At 40.1% G+C, this 17,372-nt stretch overlaps 1 protein-coding gene across 1 annotated transcript in view; it reads left to right on the top strand.

Moving 5' to 3' along the window:
- Positions 1-17,372, top strand: part of tex264a (testis expressed 264, ER-phagy receptor a) — a 281,667-nt gene that overhangs the window by 67,771 nt on the left and 196,524 nt on the right. Inside the window, exon 2 of the mRNA XM_062054346.1 lies at positions 15,494-15,715. Coding sequence (XP_061910330.1) covers positions 15,494-15,715 — 222 coding nt within the window. The remainder of the gene's footprint in view (positions 1-15,493; positions 15,716-17,372) is intronic.

Genomic DNA, 17,372 nt, shown 5'->3' with positions numbered 1-17,372 from the left:
TCAGCTACAACTGGGTTCTATTAACACAGATACGACTGTATATACGACGGATACCGCCCTCCAAAATAGTTTCTCTCTCTTTGATGAAATAACATTGGAGGAATTGTCAAAATGTGTAAATGGGACAAAAGAAACAACATGTTTACTTGACCCAATTCCTGGGAAACTTATCAAGGAGCTTTTTGTATTACTAGGTCCATCAGTGTTAAATATTATAAACTTATCACTTTCCTCTGGCACTGTTCCCCTAGCATTCAAAAAAGCGGTTATTCATCCTCTACTCAAAAGACCTAACCTCGATCCTGATCTCCTGGTAAACTACCGGCCGGTGTCCCACCTTCCGTTTATCTCGAAAATCCTCGAAAAAATTGTAGCACAGCAGCTAAATGAACACTTATCGTCTAACAATCTCTGTGAACCTTTTCAGTCCGGTTTCAGGGCAAATCACTCTACGGAGACAGCCCTCGCAAAAATGACTAATGATCTATTGCTAACGATGGATTCTGATGCTTCATCTATGTTGCTGCTTCTTGATCTTAGCGCCGCTTTCGATACTGTTGATCATAATATGGATGCAGTATGTCTCCCATAACAATGTGACCTCGGACTATGTTAAGGTAACGTGCGGAGTTCCCCAGGGTTCGGTTCTTGGCCCTGCACTCTTTAGTATTTACATGCTGCCGCTAGGTGACATCATACGCAAATACGGTGTTAGCTTTCACTGTTATGCTGATGACACCCAACTCTACATGCCCCTAAAGCTGACCAACACGCCGGATTGTAGTCAGCTGGAGGCGTGTCTTAATGAAATTAAACAATGGATGTCCGCTAACTTTTTGCAACTTAACGCTAAGAAGACGAAAATGCTGATTATCGGTCCTGCTCAACACCGACATCTATTTAATAATACCACCTTAACATTTGACAACCAAACAATTAAACAAGGTGACTCTGTAAAGAATCTGGGTATTATCTTCGACCCAACTCTCTCGTTTGAGTCGCACATTAAAAGTGTTACTAAAACGGCCTTCTTTCATCTCCGTAATATCGCTAAAACTCGTCCCATTTTGTCCACAAGCGATGCTGAGATCATTATCCATGCGTTCGTTATATCTCGTCTCGATTACTGTAACGTTTTATTTTCGGGCCTCCCTATGTCTAGCATTAAAAGATTACAGATGGTACAAAATGCGGCTGCTAGACTTTTGACAAAAACAAGAAAGTTTGATCATATTACGCCTATACTGGCTCACTTGCACTGGCTTCCTGTGCACCTAAGATGCGACTTTAAGGTTTTACTACTTACGTATAAAATACTACACGGTCACATATGCGGTCCTCTCCAAGGTTTCTCATAGTCATTCACATTGACGTCCCACTGGGGTGAGTTTTCCTTGCCCGTATGTGGGCTCTGTACCGAGGATGTCGTTGTGGCTTGTACAGCCCTTTGAGACACTTGTGATTTAGGGCTATATAAATAAACATTGATTGATTGATTGATATTGCCATATTTTTGCTGAAATGATTTAGTAGAGAACATCGACGATAAAGTTTGCAACTTTTGGTCGCTGATAAAAAAAGCCTTGCCTGTACCGGAAGTAGCGTGACGTCACAGGTTTTTGAGCGCCTAACATCTGCACATTGTTTACAATCATGGCCAGCAGCAGCGAGAGCGATTCGGACCGAGAAAGCGACGATTACCCCATTAATTTGAGCGAGGATGAAAGATTTGTGGATGAGGAAAGTGAGAGTGAAGGACTAGAGGGCAGTGGAAGCGATTCAGATAGGGAAGATGCTGTGAGAGGCGGGTGGGACCTGATATTCAGCTGGGAATGACTAAAACAGTAAATAAACACAAGACATATATATACTCTATTAACCACAACACGACCAGGCTTATATTTAATATGCCACAAATTAATCCGCATAACAAACACCTCCCCCTTCCCGTCCATATAACCCTCCAATACAAATCAAACACCTGCACAACACACTCAATCCCACAGCCCAAAGTACCGTTCACCTCCGTAAAGTTCATACAGCACATATATTTCCCCAAAGTTACGTACGTGACATGCACATAGCGGCAGGCACGTACGGGCAAGCGATCAAATGTTTGGAAGCCAAAGCTTTACTCACGGTAGCGCGTCTGCTATCCAACTCAAAGTCCTCCTGGTTGTGTTGCTGTAGCCAGCCGCTAATACACCGATCCCACCTACAGCTTTCTTCTTTGCTGTCTTCATTGTTCATTAAACAAATTGCAAAAGATTCACCAACACAGATGTCCAGAATACTGTGGAATTTTGTGATGAAAACAGACGACTTAATAACTGGCCACAATGGTGTCCCAATATGTCCGCACAATCCGTGACGTCACGCGCAAACGTCATCATACCGAGACGTTTTCAGCAGAATATTTCGCGGAAAATTTAAAATTGCACTTTACTAATCTAACCCGTATTGGCATGTGTTGCAATGTTAAGATTTCATCATTGGTATATAAACTATCAGACTGCGTGGTCGGTAGTAGTGGGTTTCAGTAGGCCTTTAAGCTGTATGCCATAATCAGCAATATTAAAATAATAAAAGGCTTGCAATATTTCAGTTGATGTGTAATGAATCTAGAATGTATGACATTTTCATGTTTTTAGTTGCATTACAGAAAATAAAGGACTTTATCACAATATTCAATTTTCTGAGACCGTCCTGTATGTTGCAATGCTGTACGAAATCTGCCCGGAGCTTTCAGAATCAACAATGCGGGCGTCTGTGCACTGTAAGTAAACAGACACATAGAGTTGATAGACAATTGCAATAGCCAATCAAATCACGAGTTGTTGTCAGAAAGGCCTTCTAGCTGGCTTTACGCTGTGATTGGATACTCACTTGGGAGTCCCAAGTGGGTAACCAATCACAAGTTGCGAAAACAGGAAGTGGCACCGGAGCCATAGAAAGCCACAGAAAACTCACCGGTACTCACAAAGAAGGAGAGCAAAATGTTGATTAGGTGGCAGATATATATATTTGCAAGGCTATTTTCAAGAAGGATACTTAAGAGAACTACATCTTGTGAGACGAGGTCGGCCGACACCGGAAGCTATCCCGGCGGTGAAATGGTTTGCCCGCCACTTTCACACGAATCAACCGACTACGAACGTACCGCTGGCTTATACGACGTCGAATGGGTTCTACAAATTGTGAGTTCAAATATTTAGTTTCATTTGTTTTATACAATTTTTTTAATTTTTACAGTACCACGTAAGATACTGTATGTTTTAATTGCTGAAGCGGGTTTATTGAATGTTAAATGCGCTGAAAAATAGACTGTTTTGTACACTGTTGAGGGGATTCAATGCCAGTAGCGTGCAAGTGGGTTTCTGTATAGTATCTCTAGCAGTGCCCATGTGGTGACATCAATTATGGTATTTTGAGAGGTAAAGTCGGACTAAGTAGAACATCACTGAAGGCGTAGGTGAGAAACGCACGGCCCGCCACTGATCAATAGTATTGACATTTGGATCGATCACTACTACTTTTGTAACGTTCTGCGGTAATTGTGACCCCATGATGCAGGAAACAAGAGGACGACTTGGAGGCAAGAAAAGTGTATTAAATCTATAAAACAGCAACGGAAGAACACACAACAAGGCAGTAACAAAGACAATTTTCAGTCCTGACTGCAGGGTAGGTTGGTATATAAGGAAGCCTGTTTGGCAATGATGAACAGGTGTGTATGGAGGTTAATTTGTGTCTTCATTACGAAAGCTTTTTTTTGACACTGAATTTATTTAACTTAATTTTTTGCGTTGGAATTTTGTGAACTGATTTTTTTTTTCCATCAAATTATGCTGACAATTTCCTTGAAAAAAACTCAGTGTATAAAAAGTCAGTGTAAAAATATTCAGTATAAAAATTTAGTCTCGAAAGATTTGCTGCTTTAAAAAGCAAGACTCACTTCCGGTAAAATAAGGCTAAAGCAGTCGATCCTGTCTCAGAACCAGCCAATGAGTTGTCAAGTTTGAAGTCACTTGACACAGGTTTCGCAAAACAGCATAAAAAAAGCAGTTAACTGATCATAATACAATATAATAAACACTTCAAATCTGCACTTTTGAGTGACATGCGAAGCTCTGGGAATGAACAGAGTGGGCGGGGCAAAAAGCCATAGCGAGTGTAAAACGGAGGCTGATTTCTACAGCAAACTTCTGCAGAACTGTGATACTATATCAAATAACTGAATGTTTTTTTCCCTTTGCGTTTATGTTTCGCCGTATTTGTTCTTGCTTTATTTTAAAAGATGTCGATGAAAGAAGTGGTCTTCAGGAGCGCAAAGCATATTCTCAATATCCGGTGTTTTATTGTTCATAGCTTATACTGCACATATCATCGCACATTCTATATTTGTATATACATTCTGATTGTCCTATAATTCAGTAAAATAACAAGTTCATTTTGTTGTTGAGATGGTCTGTTAAGGTTTTTACTGAAAAAGACACTCAAATGTACATGAAAATACGTAATGTGGGATGTACAACAGTGACGTGCAGTCACTAGAGGCAGGTGAGGCGGGGCCTCACGTGCCATCATGGAAAGAAAAAAAATGTAAAAAGAAAAAAAAAAAATTTAATTGTTATATGTATCCAGTGATTATACTATAAAGTTATTTTCCATTTAACTTCACCAGTTTTAGATTATTTTTATTCAAAATCGCTGAATTTTCACATTTGCCGTTCAAATACTGAGAAGACACGGTGCGGTGATCAGCAGCCAGTTGAGGCACGTCACTCAGTTGTGCCTCAACATGGATTGCGGACTCGGCTAACTGCTGACCTGCTGTGCAGTGAGACTGTATTGCTATATGAACTATATTATACATTTCCATAGTTTAGTTAGCTGAGGTATATAATGTACAGTGTATTTTGTCAACAACTGTATGTGTGTAACGTACTTCTTGTGCTGAGCAATCATAAAACTGCTGCAAAGACGCACTGGCTGAGGCTCGCAGTAATCCAGCCTCCATGTGCCGGTTAATGTACCCCCGCCGTAGAATGCACCCCCTGACGGGAGTGTTATATCAACTAAAGCCCACACTTAAACTTTCCACGTGCAAGATTGAATCTATTTAAAAAGCCAAAAAGTGCAAAAACAATAATGTTCTTGTTGGAGTTGTGAATGAATGCAGGGCCACAACATTAGGTACACCTGCAGACTGCAGCACGGATTTCATATTTCAGTCATTCACAACTCCTCCAACACGAACATTATTGTTTTTGCACTTTTTGGCTTCTTATTAAATAACTTTTTTAAATAGATTAAATCTTGCACGTGGAAAGTTTAAGTGTGGGCTTTAGTTGACATAACACTCCCGTCAGGGGGTGCATTCTACGGCGGGGGTGCATTAATTCAGCACAACAGCGGCGCATGGACTTAATTTATAAGTAAAGGTAAGACCATAAAACAGTTTTTTAATTAAATGTGCTTTTTTGTGTGCTACAGTTTGTATGTGTAAAGTTAAAGTTAAGTTAAAGTACCAATGATTGTCACACACACACTAGGTGTGGTGAAATTTGTCCTCTGCATTTGACCCATCCCTTGATCACCCCCTGGGAGGTGAGGGGAGCAATGGGCAGCAGTGGCGCCGCGCCCGGGAATAATTTTTGGTGGTTTAACCCCCAATTCCAACCCTTGATGCTGAGTGCCAAGCAGGGAAGAATGCTGGTATGAGCTTTTAAACATAACCCGTTAACTACTGCCAATGAAATGGTGAATAAGATACTCTTTAGGGTTCATATGTTTGTAAATCTGACTGTGATGAAGTCAGTGCCTCACCAGCCATGAACCTCACCGCACGTCACTGATGTACAATATTAACTATGAACAATAAAACACTGAATATTTAAAATGTATGAACTTTATTGGAGACCACCTCCTTGATCGACATATTTTATAACCCAGCAGGAGCAAAAAAGATGCAAAAACAAGGCAAAAAATAAAAGCAAAATACAATCCATCCATTTTCTACCGCTTGTCCCTCTCGGGGTCGCCGGGTGTGCCTATCCCAGCTCAATTCGGGCGGAAGGCAAGGTACTCCCTTGACAAGTCGCCACCTCATCGCAGGGCCAACACAGATAGATATAATGTATAATATATAATCATAATCCATTAATGACCGCATGTTGTCTTGTGAACAGCGAGTTTACGCTCAAACATGTATTCCTCCCTCCATGAATGCAGCCAAACATCTCTCTCTCTCTCTCTATATATATATATATAGCCCGTGTTTTCCTTATGTTTACATGAACATCATTATCCAGCACCATCTGCTGGTCATATTGTGTATCACAGTCAGTTTAGCTGCATATCATAACACCTACAAACCGTATGCCACTCAAAAGTGCAGATTTTAACCATCAGAATAATTTATATAGTTTGAAAACATTCAGCAGGCTGCATTGAAATGTTAATTATGTTGTATCATGCCAAGGTAGCCAAGTTAACATTTTTTTTAATGCTGTTTTGCAAGACCCGTGTCACGTGACTTCAAACTTGCCACCTCATTGGCCTTATTTTACTGAAAGTGATTCTTGCTTTTTAAAGCAGCAATTTTTTCGACACTCAATTTTTCAGCTCTGAATATTTTTACACTGAATTTTAATATACATATGTTTTTTTTTCCAATGAAATTGTCAGCATAATTTGATGTAAAAATTCAGGTCACAAAATTCAAAAGCAAAAAATTTAGTTACATAAATTCAGTGTTTTCGTAATGAAGACACAAATTAACCTCCATAGGTGTGCTCAGGTTGCCAATCAGGTACTGGTGAGGGGAAAAGCACTCAGGCCAGAGTGGTGAAACCAGACAGAAAGTGAACAAAAATAGAGTGCTGGACAGGAAACCAGTACACGAAATAAAGAAACACAACATGTCAGACCCAACTTTACGAAGAAGCTTTTGCGATTAGCTTCTATTGTCGTCCTACTCGGTGTGTGTGTGTGTGTGTTTGTGTAGCATGCTTAGCCATTTCTTTTCCTCTAGTTCCTCCAGTGATAATGATTCTTGGAAGAAACCTTTCCTCCATGGGGGTGAGGATTACAATCTTGAAGCGACTTCTCGATGAATCGCTTCTTCCAGCTTGTTCTCAAATTCAAGGAATTCAAGGATACTATTCCTGCATGTTTTTAACAAGGAATATGGAAATGTAATTGTGTCTCTCTAAACAAGCATTTATTTAATAGGAATATTTCAAGTGAATACAATCTTTAGCACGTAAACACTGACACACAGCTGCAGTAAAGATTGGCTTGGCCCGGCAGCTCATCAGCTGAAAAGGGCAAATATTGTCCACGATCCAATCCCACAATCGGGATTGGGGCATCTCTACTTGTTTGTATTGACAAATGTTGAGTTTTTGACTGCAATATTGTTCAATTAAGAACACCTATTACGTATGTCTAACTTGTGTGCTTAGCTGTTGTGTAGCTGCTAGCGCTTGGCAGCCTAGTAGCTTTACCTTTTGTAAATGTGAATACAAAAATACAAGAAAAAAAACAACCTTGTGTGCTAATAGGAGGACATTTAGCATTTAATTGGCCGTCGAGTAAACGCGCTGCAGGATTGTTTTCATCGTGCTTGTATCTGAGATTTTATTTTTTAATTTGATGCATATTTTTTAGCTGATATCAAACCGATATTGGATCGGGACACCCCTAGTTTAGTATGCCTATTAGTTGTTTCGTAATATTTAAATCTGAAGTAAAAAGGGGTTTTATAACTGCAAGGCGCACGCAATAAAGGATTTTGAGTTTAAAAAAAAATTTTTTTAGGGCTCCTTATGGGTGCATCCATTATTTTTTGCCATTGGCTGTGGGTCTTGGACAGTAACCCCCGTGAATGGTGGAAATCTGCTGTATTGTAAATCGTTAGTCCCACTGGTTTACAACTCGTGTGCAATTTTCACTGCTCCAGATGTGACCTAACTCTGGCTTGTCTCTTGAGGGCTGTCCAAAGCATTCGCAATGCTGCTTATGTGAATGTACAACATCTCCACCAATTACCATCAAGGATTTCTATGTTTACCTTCAAGTGGTTTGAGCATTGTGCTGACCCTCTGTAGTGCAAGTTGGCCGAGGAACTGTATCAAGGTCAAACCCGTCCTTCCATGCATTTTAAATCCCTCGCCAGGTACACAAATACTCAATAGTCAGTTACATGAATTACTTCGCTACCAATGAGCCGTGTACAACCTCTAATTATCTTAGATCAGGGGTGTCAAAGTCAAATGGACGGAGGGCCAAATAAAAAATTTAGCTACAAGCCGAGGGCCGGACTGTTCGAATGTTCATTGAAAAATTTTTAAATGACGCATATAGTCTAGTGAACCTAATTGAACCTACTGAAAACCTAACAAATATATTCCAATATGATCAGATAAATAAAGCAATATTTTCTTATGGCTCTGTCAGTAATCTTTAATTTTCAACAGACACAAAAGACAAATTTCCTTTATATAAAAATCCCCATAACATGAACATTAAATGAAAGAAACCGGTATTCAAGGCACCATCAGTAGCCTATATTTTCTATTTTAGCAAAAGTGGGCTAAATTTACTTCAAAGAAAAAAACAATAATAGCAATTTTCTATCATCCACTCAACTGAAATATTTTTAAAATATAATTAAATTGAAATACAATAAAATAAAGTGCAAAAATCTATAAATCAAAAACAACACTTTGTTTAAGGAGAAGTAACATGCAGTGAAAACAAATATTAAACTTTAACTTTTAAACTTGAATTGAGTAAAAACTCTAAATATGTGATTGCACAGTAATGTTCACATTAAACCCCCCTCCTCCCTCCGTGGGAGGGAGGCGAGTTGGGTGCCCGAAACCCCCCGCTGGTTTCGGCCCGCCCCTTGGCGCGCGTGGCACGGCGGGCTCCGCGACCCGACGGCTGGCCCTCGTGGCTTGACGGCGGGCGCGTCCCGACGGGCCGCGCGTAGGGGTCAAACGCAGAAGTCTCAGGGCCTCGTGGTGAGGGGGTGGCCTGCGGGTTTCGGCCCGCTTGACCCCCCCGCTCCGCTTGGCGCGCGCGGCACATGACGGGTTCCGCCACCGACGCCCGACGGTGGTGCGGGCCCGGCGGTGACGCGCGGTTTGGGGAAACAAAGCAGAAGTCTCAGGGCCTCGGGGCCGGGTTTCGGCCCGCCCCCTTGGCGCGCGTGGCACGGCGGGCTCCGCGACTGACGGCCGGGCTGCAGCCCTTCGGCCGGCAGGCGCGTCCCGGCGGGCCGCTCGCCCCCTTTCGGAACCTTGGACCGGCATCCGCTTGGTGCGTGTAAAAGATCTGCGGTCTGCGGGCCGGTTCTAATAATAAATCAAGATCATCCCAAGGGCCGTAAAAAACCTTCTCGCGGGCCGGATATGGCCCGCGGGCCTTGACTCTGACATATGTGTCTTAGATGAATTAAGTGGGATTATATCAGTCTTCTTCTTTCAATGATTTAGGAATGCTTTTGGGTGTCAAAACAACATTCTTATATGACACCACTTTTTCATGTCCGATACCAGAACTGAAATGTTGTTTATTGGCCAATAATATTTCTTATTATTGTATTTGATTTGTTTCCGAGTCCTTTTCTGTTGATTTATGCAATTATTTTGTTTTAGACACCTGGATTTAAAACACATTTTTATAGAAAATGTACATGTGGAGAACAAGGTGAAATACATATAAATGATAAATTAACATTTAAAATTACTTTACCTTTGTTGAAGACTCATGTTGGCAAAGGCGTTGTTAGGCGTAGAAAGAGTAGGGAAGCCAGCTTCATAGTTTTCTACAAATTATTTCTTGAATTCAATAGTGTTTCTCCCCTTCTTTATCAAAGTGCTGTCAGACGCAAACTTCAATGTGAAAATCTGTCCTTCTTCCCTTAACTTCATGAAAACACCATCAAGTTGTAACTTATGGTCTTTCTCACTTTCTCATGTGATCCGCCATAAACACAGTGCATTTTATTTTGAAAATTAACCCGGTGTTTTATTTTGTATTTTGTACACTACGATCCGCTCTGCTCTGTGCGGAATTGATGTGCCGTGCTCAATTGATGTGCCGTGCTCCGACGTCCGGCAAAAACAGAAGCTGACACATTGAATAATAGAATAATACAGCGTTTTTCTGAAATATTACCCATATTAGATGCTGAATAAGTGGACGGCGACTAGACCATAACTCACAGGTTCAAGTTGCTCCACTGTCACGTCTCCTCAGGGGCGCAGTTGGCTCTCTCTCCTCTCACTTACTCACTCACTCGCCCTCTCTTTCTCTCTCTGGCGGAAGCGGCAGACTCAAACAACCCGGTATTACAAGAAAACGTGGAGTTTTTGTACCGCTGTTTTTTTTTTATTTTTTTTTTTACATCCCTGACAGGAATTTATTAATGTTGTTTAAAGAAAAGAAAAAACACACACACACAGGCAGAGGGCACTTTTTAAGACGAGGCCAAAAAGGGCAGGGGTTCAAGCACCCATAGGGCCCTATGTGTGCACGTGCCTGATGACTACCATTAGTTCCACCTGCTTCACGTTTTCACATTTTGAGACACGCACCTGTTTTCACTAATCATGTCACCAGTATTTAAGCTTGTAGTTGCCAGGCAGTCGGTCTGGCGACATTATCCTTACTAACTCTGTTTGACTTCTGCTACCCATGTTACCCATGCTACCATAGTTCCATGCCAAGTGAGTTTTGTCTTTTTTCATGTTCCAAGTAAGTTTTTGTTTATTGTCCATAGTTTTGTCTTTGTGGTAGTTTTTGTTTCTTAGCCAAGTTTATCTCCGCCTTGAGCACGCTTTTTGTTTGTACCCTTTTTGTAGTTAGTGTTAAAATAAAAATGTCCTTACTTCCACGCCATGTCCGATCCAACTTTTATTGCATCTCGAGAAAACAAACACCCCATAGTCCACGTTATGACATTAAGAAAACATTTTCAAATTGTGCAATACAGTGCATCTGGGAAGTATTCACAACGTTTCACTTTTCCCCCATTTTGTTATGACGACAGCCTTATTACAAAATGTAATAAATTATTTTTTGTCCTCATAATTTAATACACAATACTTCATTATGACAATGTGGTAATAGTTAAATAAAAAAATTGCAAATGTATTAAAATTAAACAACTAAAAAAAGTTAGTATCCACAGTTTTTGCTTAATACTTTGTTGATGCACCTTTGGCAGCAATTACAGCCTCAAGTCTTTTTTAATACAATGCCGCAAGCTTGGCACAACTATCTTTGGGCAGTTTCAGCCATTCTTCTTTGCCCATTCCCCTTTGCAGCACTTCTCAAGTGCCATCAGATTGGATGGGAAGCGTTGGATTTCATCCAGGATATGTACTTTGCATCATTCAGCTTAGTCAGTCAGCAAGGTGACCAATAACTGGGTGGTCACTCTGTCAGAGCTACAGCATTCCTCTGTGGAGAGTGGAGAACCTTTCAGAAGGACAACCATCTCTGCAGCCATCCACCAATCAGGCTTGTATGGTAAAGTGGCCAGACGGAAGCCGTTTTGTTAGTAAAACGTTTGCCAAAATACACCTTAAATACCCTCCGACCATGAGAAACAAAATTCTCTGATCTGATGAGACAAATAACTCTTTGGCGTCAATACCATGTTTGGAGAAAAACATGCACCGCTAATCACCGGGCCTAAACCACCCCTACAGTGAAGCATGGTGGTGGCAACACCATGCTATGGGGATGTTTTTCAGCGGCAGGAACTGGGAGACTAGTCAGGATGAAGGGAAATGTCACAACGTATAAAGACATCCTGGAAATCCATGAGTCATTTCAGTCCGGTTTCGGTGTACAACACGCTATGGAAACGGCCTTACTGAAAATGTCCAGCAACACTATGAGGTCAGCTGATTCTGATAAATGCACTGTTCTGGGTCTCTTTTATCTGTCATTATCCTATGACACTACTGACCATCAGGTTCTGCTGAGAAGACAAAGGGATCAAGAAGGACTGTCCGGGTCAGTTCTACAGTGGTTTTCCTCATATTTAGTGTTACAGCTAATCAAATAAGGTCTGAGTCAGCAGATTGGTTGTGTGGAGTGCCTCAAGGTTTCGTTTTGGGTCCTCTCTTATTTTTGATGTATTTTATCGCATTGGGATAGATCATCCAAAGGTTAAGTGATATTTCTGTCCACCTTTTGCTGATGATATCCAGCGTTACTGCCTTTTTAAGCTGTCTGATATCCAGAAGCTTAACTCCTTGCTTGATTGTTTAGTGGACATAAAATAATAGCTCAGCAACAACTCTCTGCAGCTCAATGCAGACAAAACACAAGAACTGATTATTGCGCCTGATGACTCAATTCCAAGGATTAGGGTGGTTTAGGCCAGTCTACTAAAACAAGCTTCAGAAACTTGGTAGTTATCTTGGACAAAGACATGTCATGAGTGCAACATGGTACGGCGTGGCGAAGTTGGGAGAGTGGCCGTGCCAGCAATCTGAGGGTTGCTGGTTCAATCCCCACCTTCTACCATCCTAGTCACGTTCGTTGTGTCCTTGAGCAAGACACTTTACCCTTGCTCCTGATGGGACTGGTTAGCGCCATGCATGGCAGCTCCCGCCATCAGTGTGTGAATGTGTGTGTGTGAATGTGTGTGTGTGTGAATGGGTGAATGTGGAAAATAGTGTCAAAGCGCTTTGAGTTCCTTAAAAAGGTAGAAAAGCGCTATACAAGTACGACCCATTTACCATTTACCATGGTAAGCAGCTTTAATTGACAAAGCCAATGTTGCGAGGTGAAAGGAGAAATCAATACATTGTCATCATTTAAGTTAAGTCACATATTAAAATTTCTATTGACTTCATCTCACATATATCAGAATAGGGTGGAAGAAACTTTTTAGCACAAGCTAGAGTAGAGCCCTGCTATTTGCAGGGTTACATTCCAAGACCCCCAGTAAATTACGAAAAAAGTCAAAACGCACCCATAAAAATAGAAAAAAATAAAAATAAAATATATATATATATATATATATATATATATATATATATATATATATATATATATATATATATATATATATATATATATATATATATATATATATATATATATATATATATATATATATATATTTGATAGTCCTAACTAGGGATGGGTGCTGAATTCGGTACTCTATACTATAGGCACCGACCAAATTATGCTGGTACTACTGTGTATCCATCAAATGGTGTCATATGTCGATACCTTTGTTGCACTTGTCATCACTTCGTGGCTCAAACACTTGGCGGGCAAACAGGAACTCAAGTGGCACTCAGTCGGACTGGCTCTAGGTAATGTTGCAATTTTTCATGCCAACAAAGCAAGTATAGAAAACACTCGAAGGTACAGCAAGGCCTCACTTTTCAAAATGCGCTAGCGTGATGCTAATTAACATTGGATTTGTCATTGACATACAACTGATTAGCAATAACAATTTAAAAAGGGGATTTGAAAACCTCCAATTTTGGCAATGAAAACCACAGCTAAGATACACGTTAAAATCAAACAGCTGGTGTGTAGTAAGTACAAAACTTACAGTATAAATACTTTTTAGCGCGCAACAAAAGACTCAATTCAGCCTAATGGCAAATATTATTTCCTGCCTAGGCAACACACCGTAGTCTATACGCTACTGCCGTCTAACCGTGTCTTGGAATTGCAACTGCATGGAAAGTCTACAATATGATACTTGCAAATGACTGAGACTCAGAAGTGTAAAAATAAAGATTTAACAACTGGACATCACAGTTATCATTGTCAGCTCACTGTTAAATGTTAAATAATAATAACAAATATTATTAAACAAATTAACATTTATGAACACATGTGCACACACAGAAGTACCAACATTTGATTCCATTAAGGACCAGTATCGATTCCTGGGCACCGGGAATTGACACATTGTCGATTCAAATGTGAAAGGTACCCAACCCTAGTCCTGACCCTATATTATAGTAAATATTACCTACATACATATATGTACGCGCACCTGCCTTGACTCACATATGAACTTGAAGTGCCATCCCGTTCCTAACCCATAGGGTTCAATATGATGTTGGTCCACCTTTTGCATTTATTACAGCTCTTCTGGGAAGGCTGTCCACAAGGTTGCGGAGTATGTTTATAGGATTTTTCGACCATTCTTCCAAAAGCGCATTGGTGAGGTCACACACTGATGTTGGTCGAGAAGGCCTGGCTCTCAGTCTCCGTTCTACTTCATTCCAAAGGTGTTCTATCAGGTTCAGGTCAAGACTCTGTGCAGGCCAGTCATAGTTCATCCACACAAGACTCTGTCATCCATGTCTTTATTTACCTTGCTTTGTGCACTGGTGCACAGTCATGTTGGAAGAGGAAGGGGCCCGCTCCAAACTGTTCCCACAAGGTTGGGAGCATGGAATTGTCCAAAATGTTTTGGTATCCTAGAGCATTCAAAGTTCCTTTCACTGGAAATAAGGGGCCAAGCCCAACTCCTGAAACACAACCTCACACCATAATTCCTCCTCCACCAAATTTCACACTCGGCACAATGCAGTCCGAAATGTACCGTTCTCCTGGGAACCTCCAAACCCAGACTCGTCCATCAGATTGCCAGATGGAAAAGCGTGATTCATCACTCCAGAGAACACGTCTCCACTGATCTAGAGTCCAGTGGCGACGTGCTTTACACCACTGCAAATATATATATATATATATATGTATATATATATATATATATAAATATATATATATATATATATATATATATATATATATATATATATATATATATATATATATATATATATATATATATATATATATATATATATATATGTATATATACCGCTCTATCACCCGAGCCAGCAACTTGAGAGTTCCATGTTCGATCCCGGCTTCCGCCATCCTAGTCACATCCGTTGTGTCCTTGGGCAAGACACTTCACCCTTCCACCTGTTGGGTCATGCTTAGCGCCTTGCATGGCAGCTTCCGCCATCGGTGTGTGAATGTGTGTATGAATGGTGAATGTGGAAATAGTGTCAAAGCGCTATACAAGTGTCATCCATTTACCATTTACTGGTAATAATGGATTATATTTATATAATGCTTTTTAGACACTCAAAGTGCTTTAGAGACAGAACTGAGAACCCATCATTTATTCACTCCACATGAGTGGCACTGGGAGAAAGGTGGATTTTAACCAGGAACCCCCAAGTTGTTAGACAGCAGCTCTACCGTATGAGCCACGCCACCCCAAATATGCTTCTCATACTTGTTAAACACCTTTAAAAATATTGTTTTAGGGATACAACATACAGTGTCCTGTCTTGGAAAAGTGTGTTCCTACTGGAAAAGGTTGAGTAAATTGGACATATGGATGAGCGAAGGGCGGGGATCTACTGTACAGTATAACTATTGCCGTTCTCTGAGTTTGTCATTCATGTCCTTTCAGAGACCTGCAGAGAAGTGTCGCTACGCCGTAGGCAGTGTTCTGAGTGAAGGTGAAGAGAAGCCAGACGCAGAACTGCAGAAGCTCTATGAGAAATTTGGCTTCAAGGTGATCTCTCTGCCAAAAGTGAGCCACGCCGTGACCACCAGCTTCCCCACTACGACCCCTCTGTCCTACATTCTGGCACCTTTCAGAGTCTATCCCAGGCTCTCGGCCTACATTGAGGTAAGCAGAGTGCTCTTATGGAGAGATGGAGATAAGTAGTTAAGAGTAAAATGATCATATTACAGTACAGTACTTTGTGCGGTTGTATAAAACAACACAAGGATATTTTCAGATATTCTGGGGATTGTTAAAATCCATAACTTTTGGCAGACTTGGCATATTGTTTCCATGCTTTTTTTGTGGAATTTTTCTTGTTGAGAGCATTGAATCAGATCCAACCCCAACATTAAAAATCAATGTGTCTCTTAGTAGTAACGTTTTAATTCAATACTTGTTTGATTTAATGTAATTATATGAGCAAGAAAGAAGTGAGCTTTTTTCATTTGTACATTTATTATGACAAATACAGTGGTACTTCAATTTCCGTACACCCCACTTTTCAATATGATGTGGTTTCTGAGGAACATTTTTACCAATTTTCTTCCCCGTTTTCGTATACCGTTTCTGGTCTCGTCAGTAATGTGCCATCTTAGGGACCTCACGATTTGTTTAGGTTAGATTATGATTTGGGTTCATAAAATACGATTATTAAAGGATTATAGCGTTTGTTAAGATTATTGATGCACCTTTTTCATCATACAGTATTTCTATTGAAATGTATATATTTGTTGAAATGTATATATTTGTATAAAGTAAACAAATATCAGATGGACCGATCCAACACACAACCCACAATATAAAGCCGCTGTTATTCCCAAAGTGTGATATAGAAAATATCTTTAGAAATAATTCCTTTTAACCAAAATAATTCTCTGCTGTTTTTAAAGATTTCGGTCCTAGCAAGATCAATACAACATAAATTATTACATAATAAAGAATTAATTCTTTATCCATATCGTATTGTATCTATAAACTCATCAGCATTTTCCACAGAACTTGTTTGTCTCAGTATGGTGCAATCGGATGTGCACAATATGTATTATTTATTATGTATTACTCAATTTTGGTTTCTCGTTGCGTTGTATTTTTGTTGCTGTATTTATAAAATGGTGCCGCTAAAATGGCAGATGGTTGCAGCAACTCTGTGCTTTTTTTTATATGCTCCTTTGTGTGTTTTTAATGCTTTTATGTGTTTTAGTGGAGTAGTTATTGTGGAATTTTTGAATCTGCACTGCAACCACATGATTTCCATCTATCCTATTTGTAGTGTTGGCGTTTTTTAACGTCCGATTGTTTCTGTGGCTGTGAATGCGTCAGTGGCTTAGCTTGTAGTGTGTTTGTTGGTGCGAGTGGGAGAGTGTGGGGAAAAAGAGATAGTTTGTGTTGTTTTTGTTGTTCTTGTTGTTGCTTTGGCGTGGTCACGGCTGACAGTTTTACAACAAAGTAGGGCTGGGCGATATGGCCTCTTATTAATATCTCGATATTTTTAGGCCATGTCACGATACACGATATATATCTCGATATTTTGCCTTAGCCTTGAATGAACACTTGATGCATATAATCACAGCAGTATGATGATTCTATGTGTCTACATTAAAACATTCTTGTTCATACTGCATTAATATATGCTAATTTTAAACTTTCATGCAGAGAGGGAATTTCACAGCTAAGTCAATTTACCAAAACTGTATTTTTTAAACAGTTATTAAGGAGGGGCACAAACATTCATGTCATTTCCAAAACAGAAAGTGCAAAATTGTCATTTTAAAACAAGTTA

The sequence above is a fragment of the Entelurus aequoreus genome, linkage group LG01 (genome assembly GCF_033978785.1).
Source record: "Entelurus aequoreus isolate RoL-2023_Sb linkage group LG01, RoL_Eaeq_v1.1, whole genome shotgun sequence".
Classification (NCBI taxonomy): domain Eukaryota; kingdom Metazoa; phylum Chordata; class Actinopteri; order Syngnathiformes; family Syngnathidae; genus Entelurus; species Entelurus aequoreus.
This window is presented reverse-complemented; position numbering and strand designations above follow the sequence as displayed.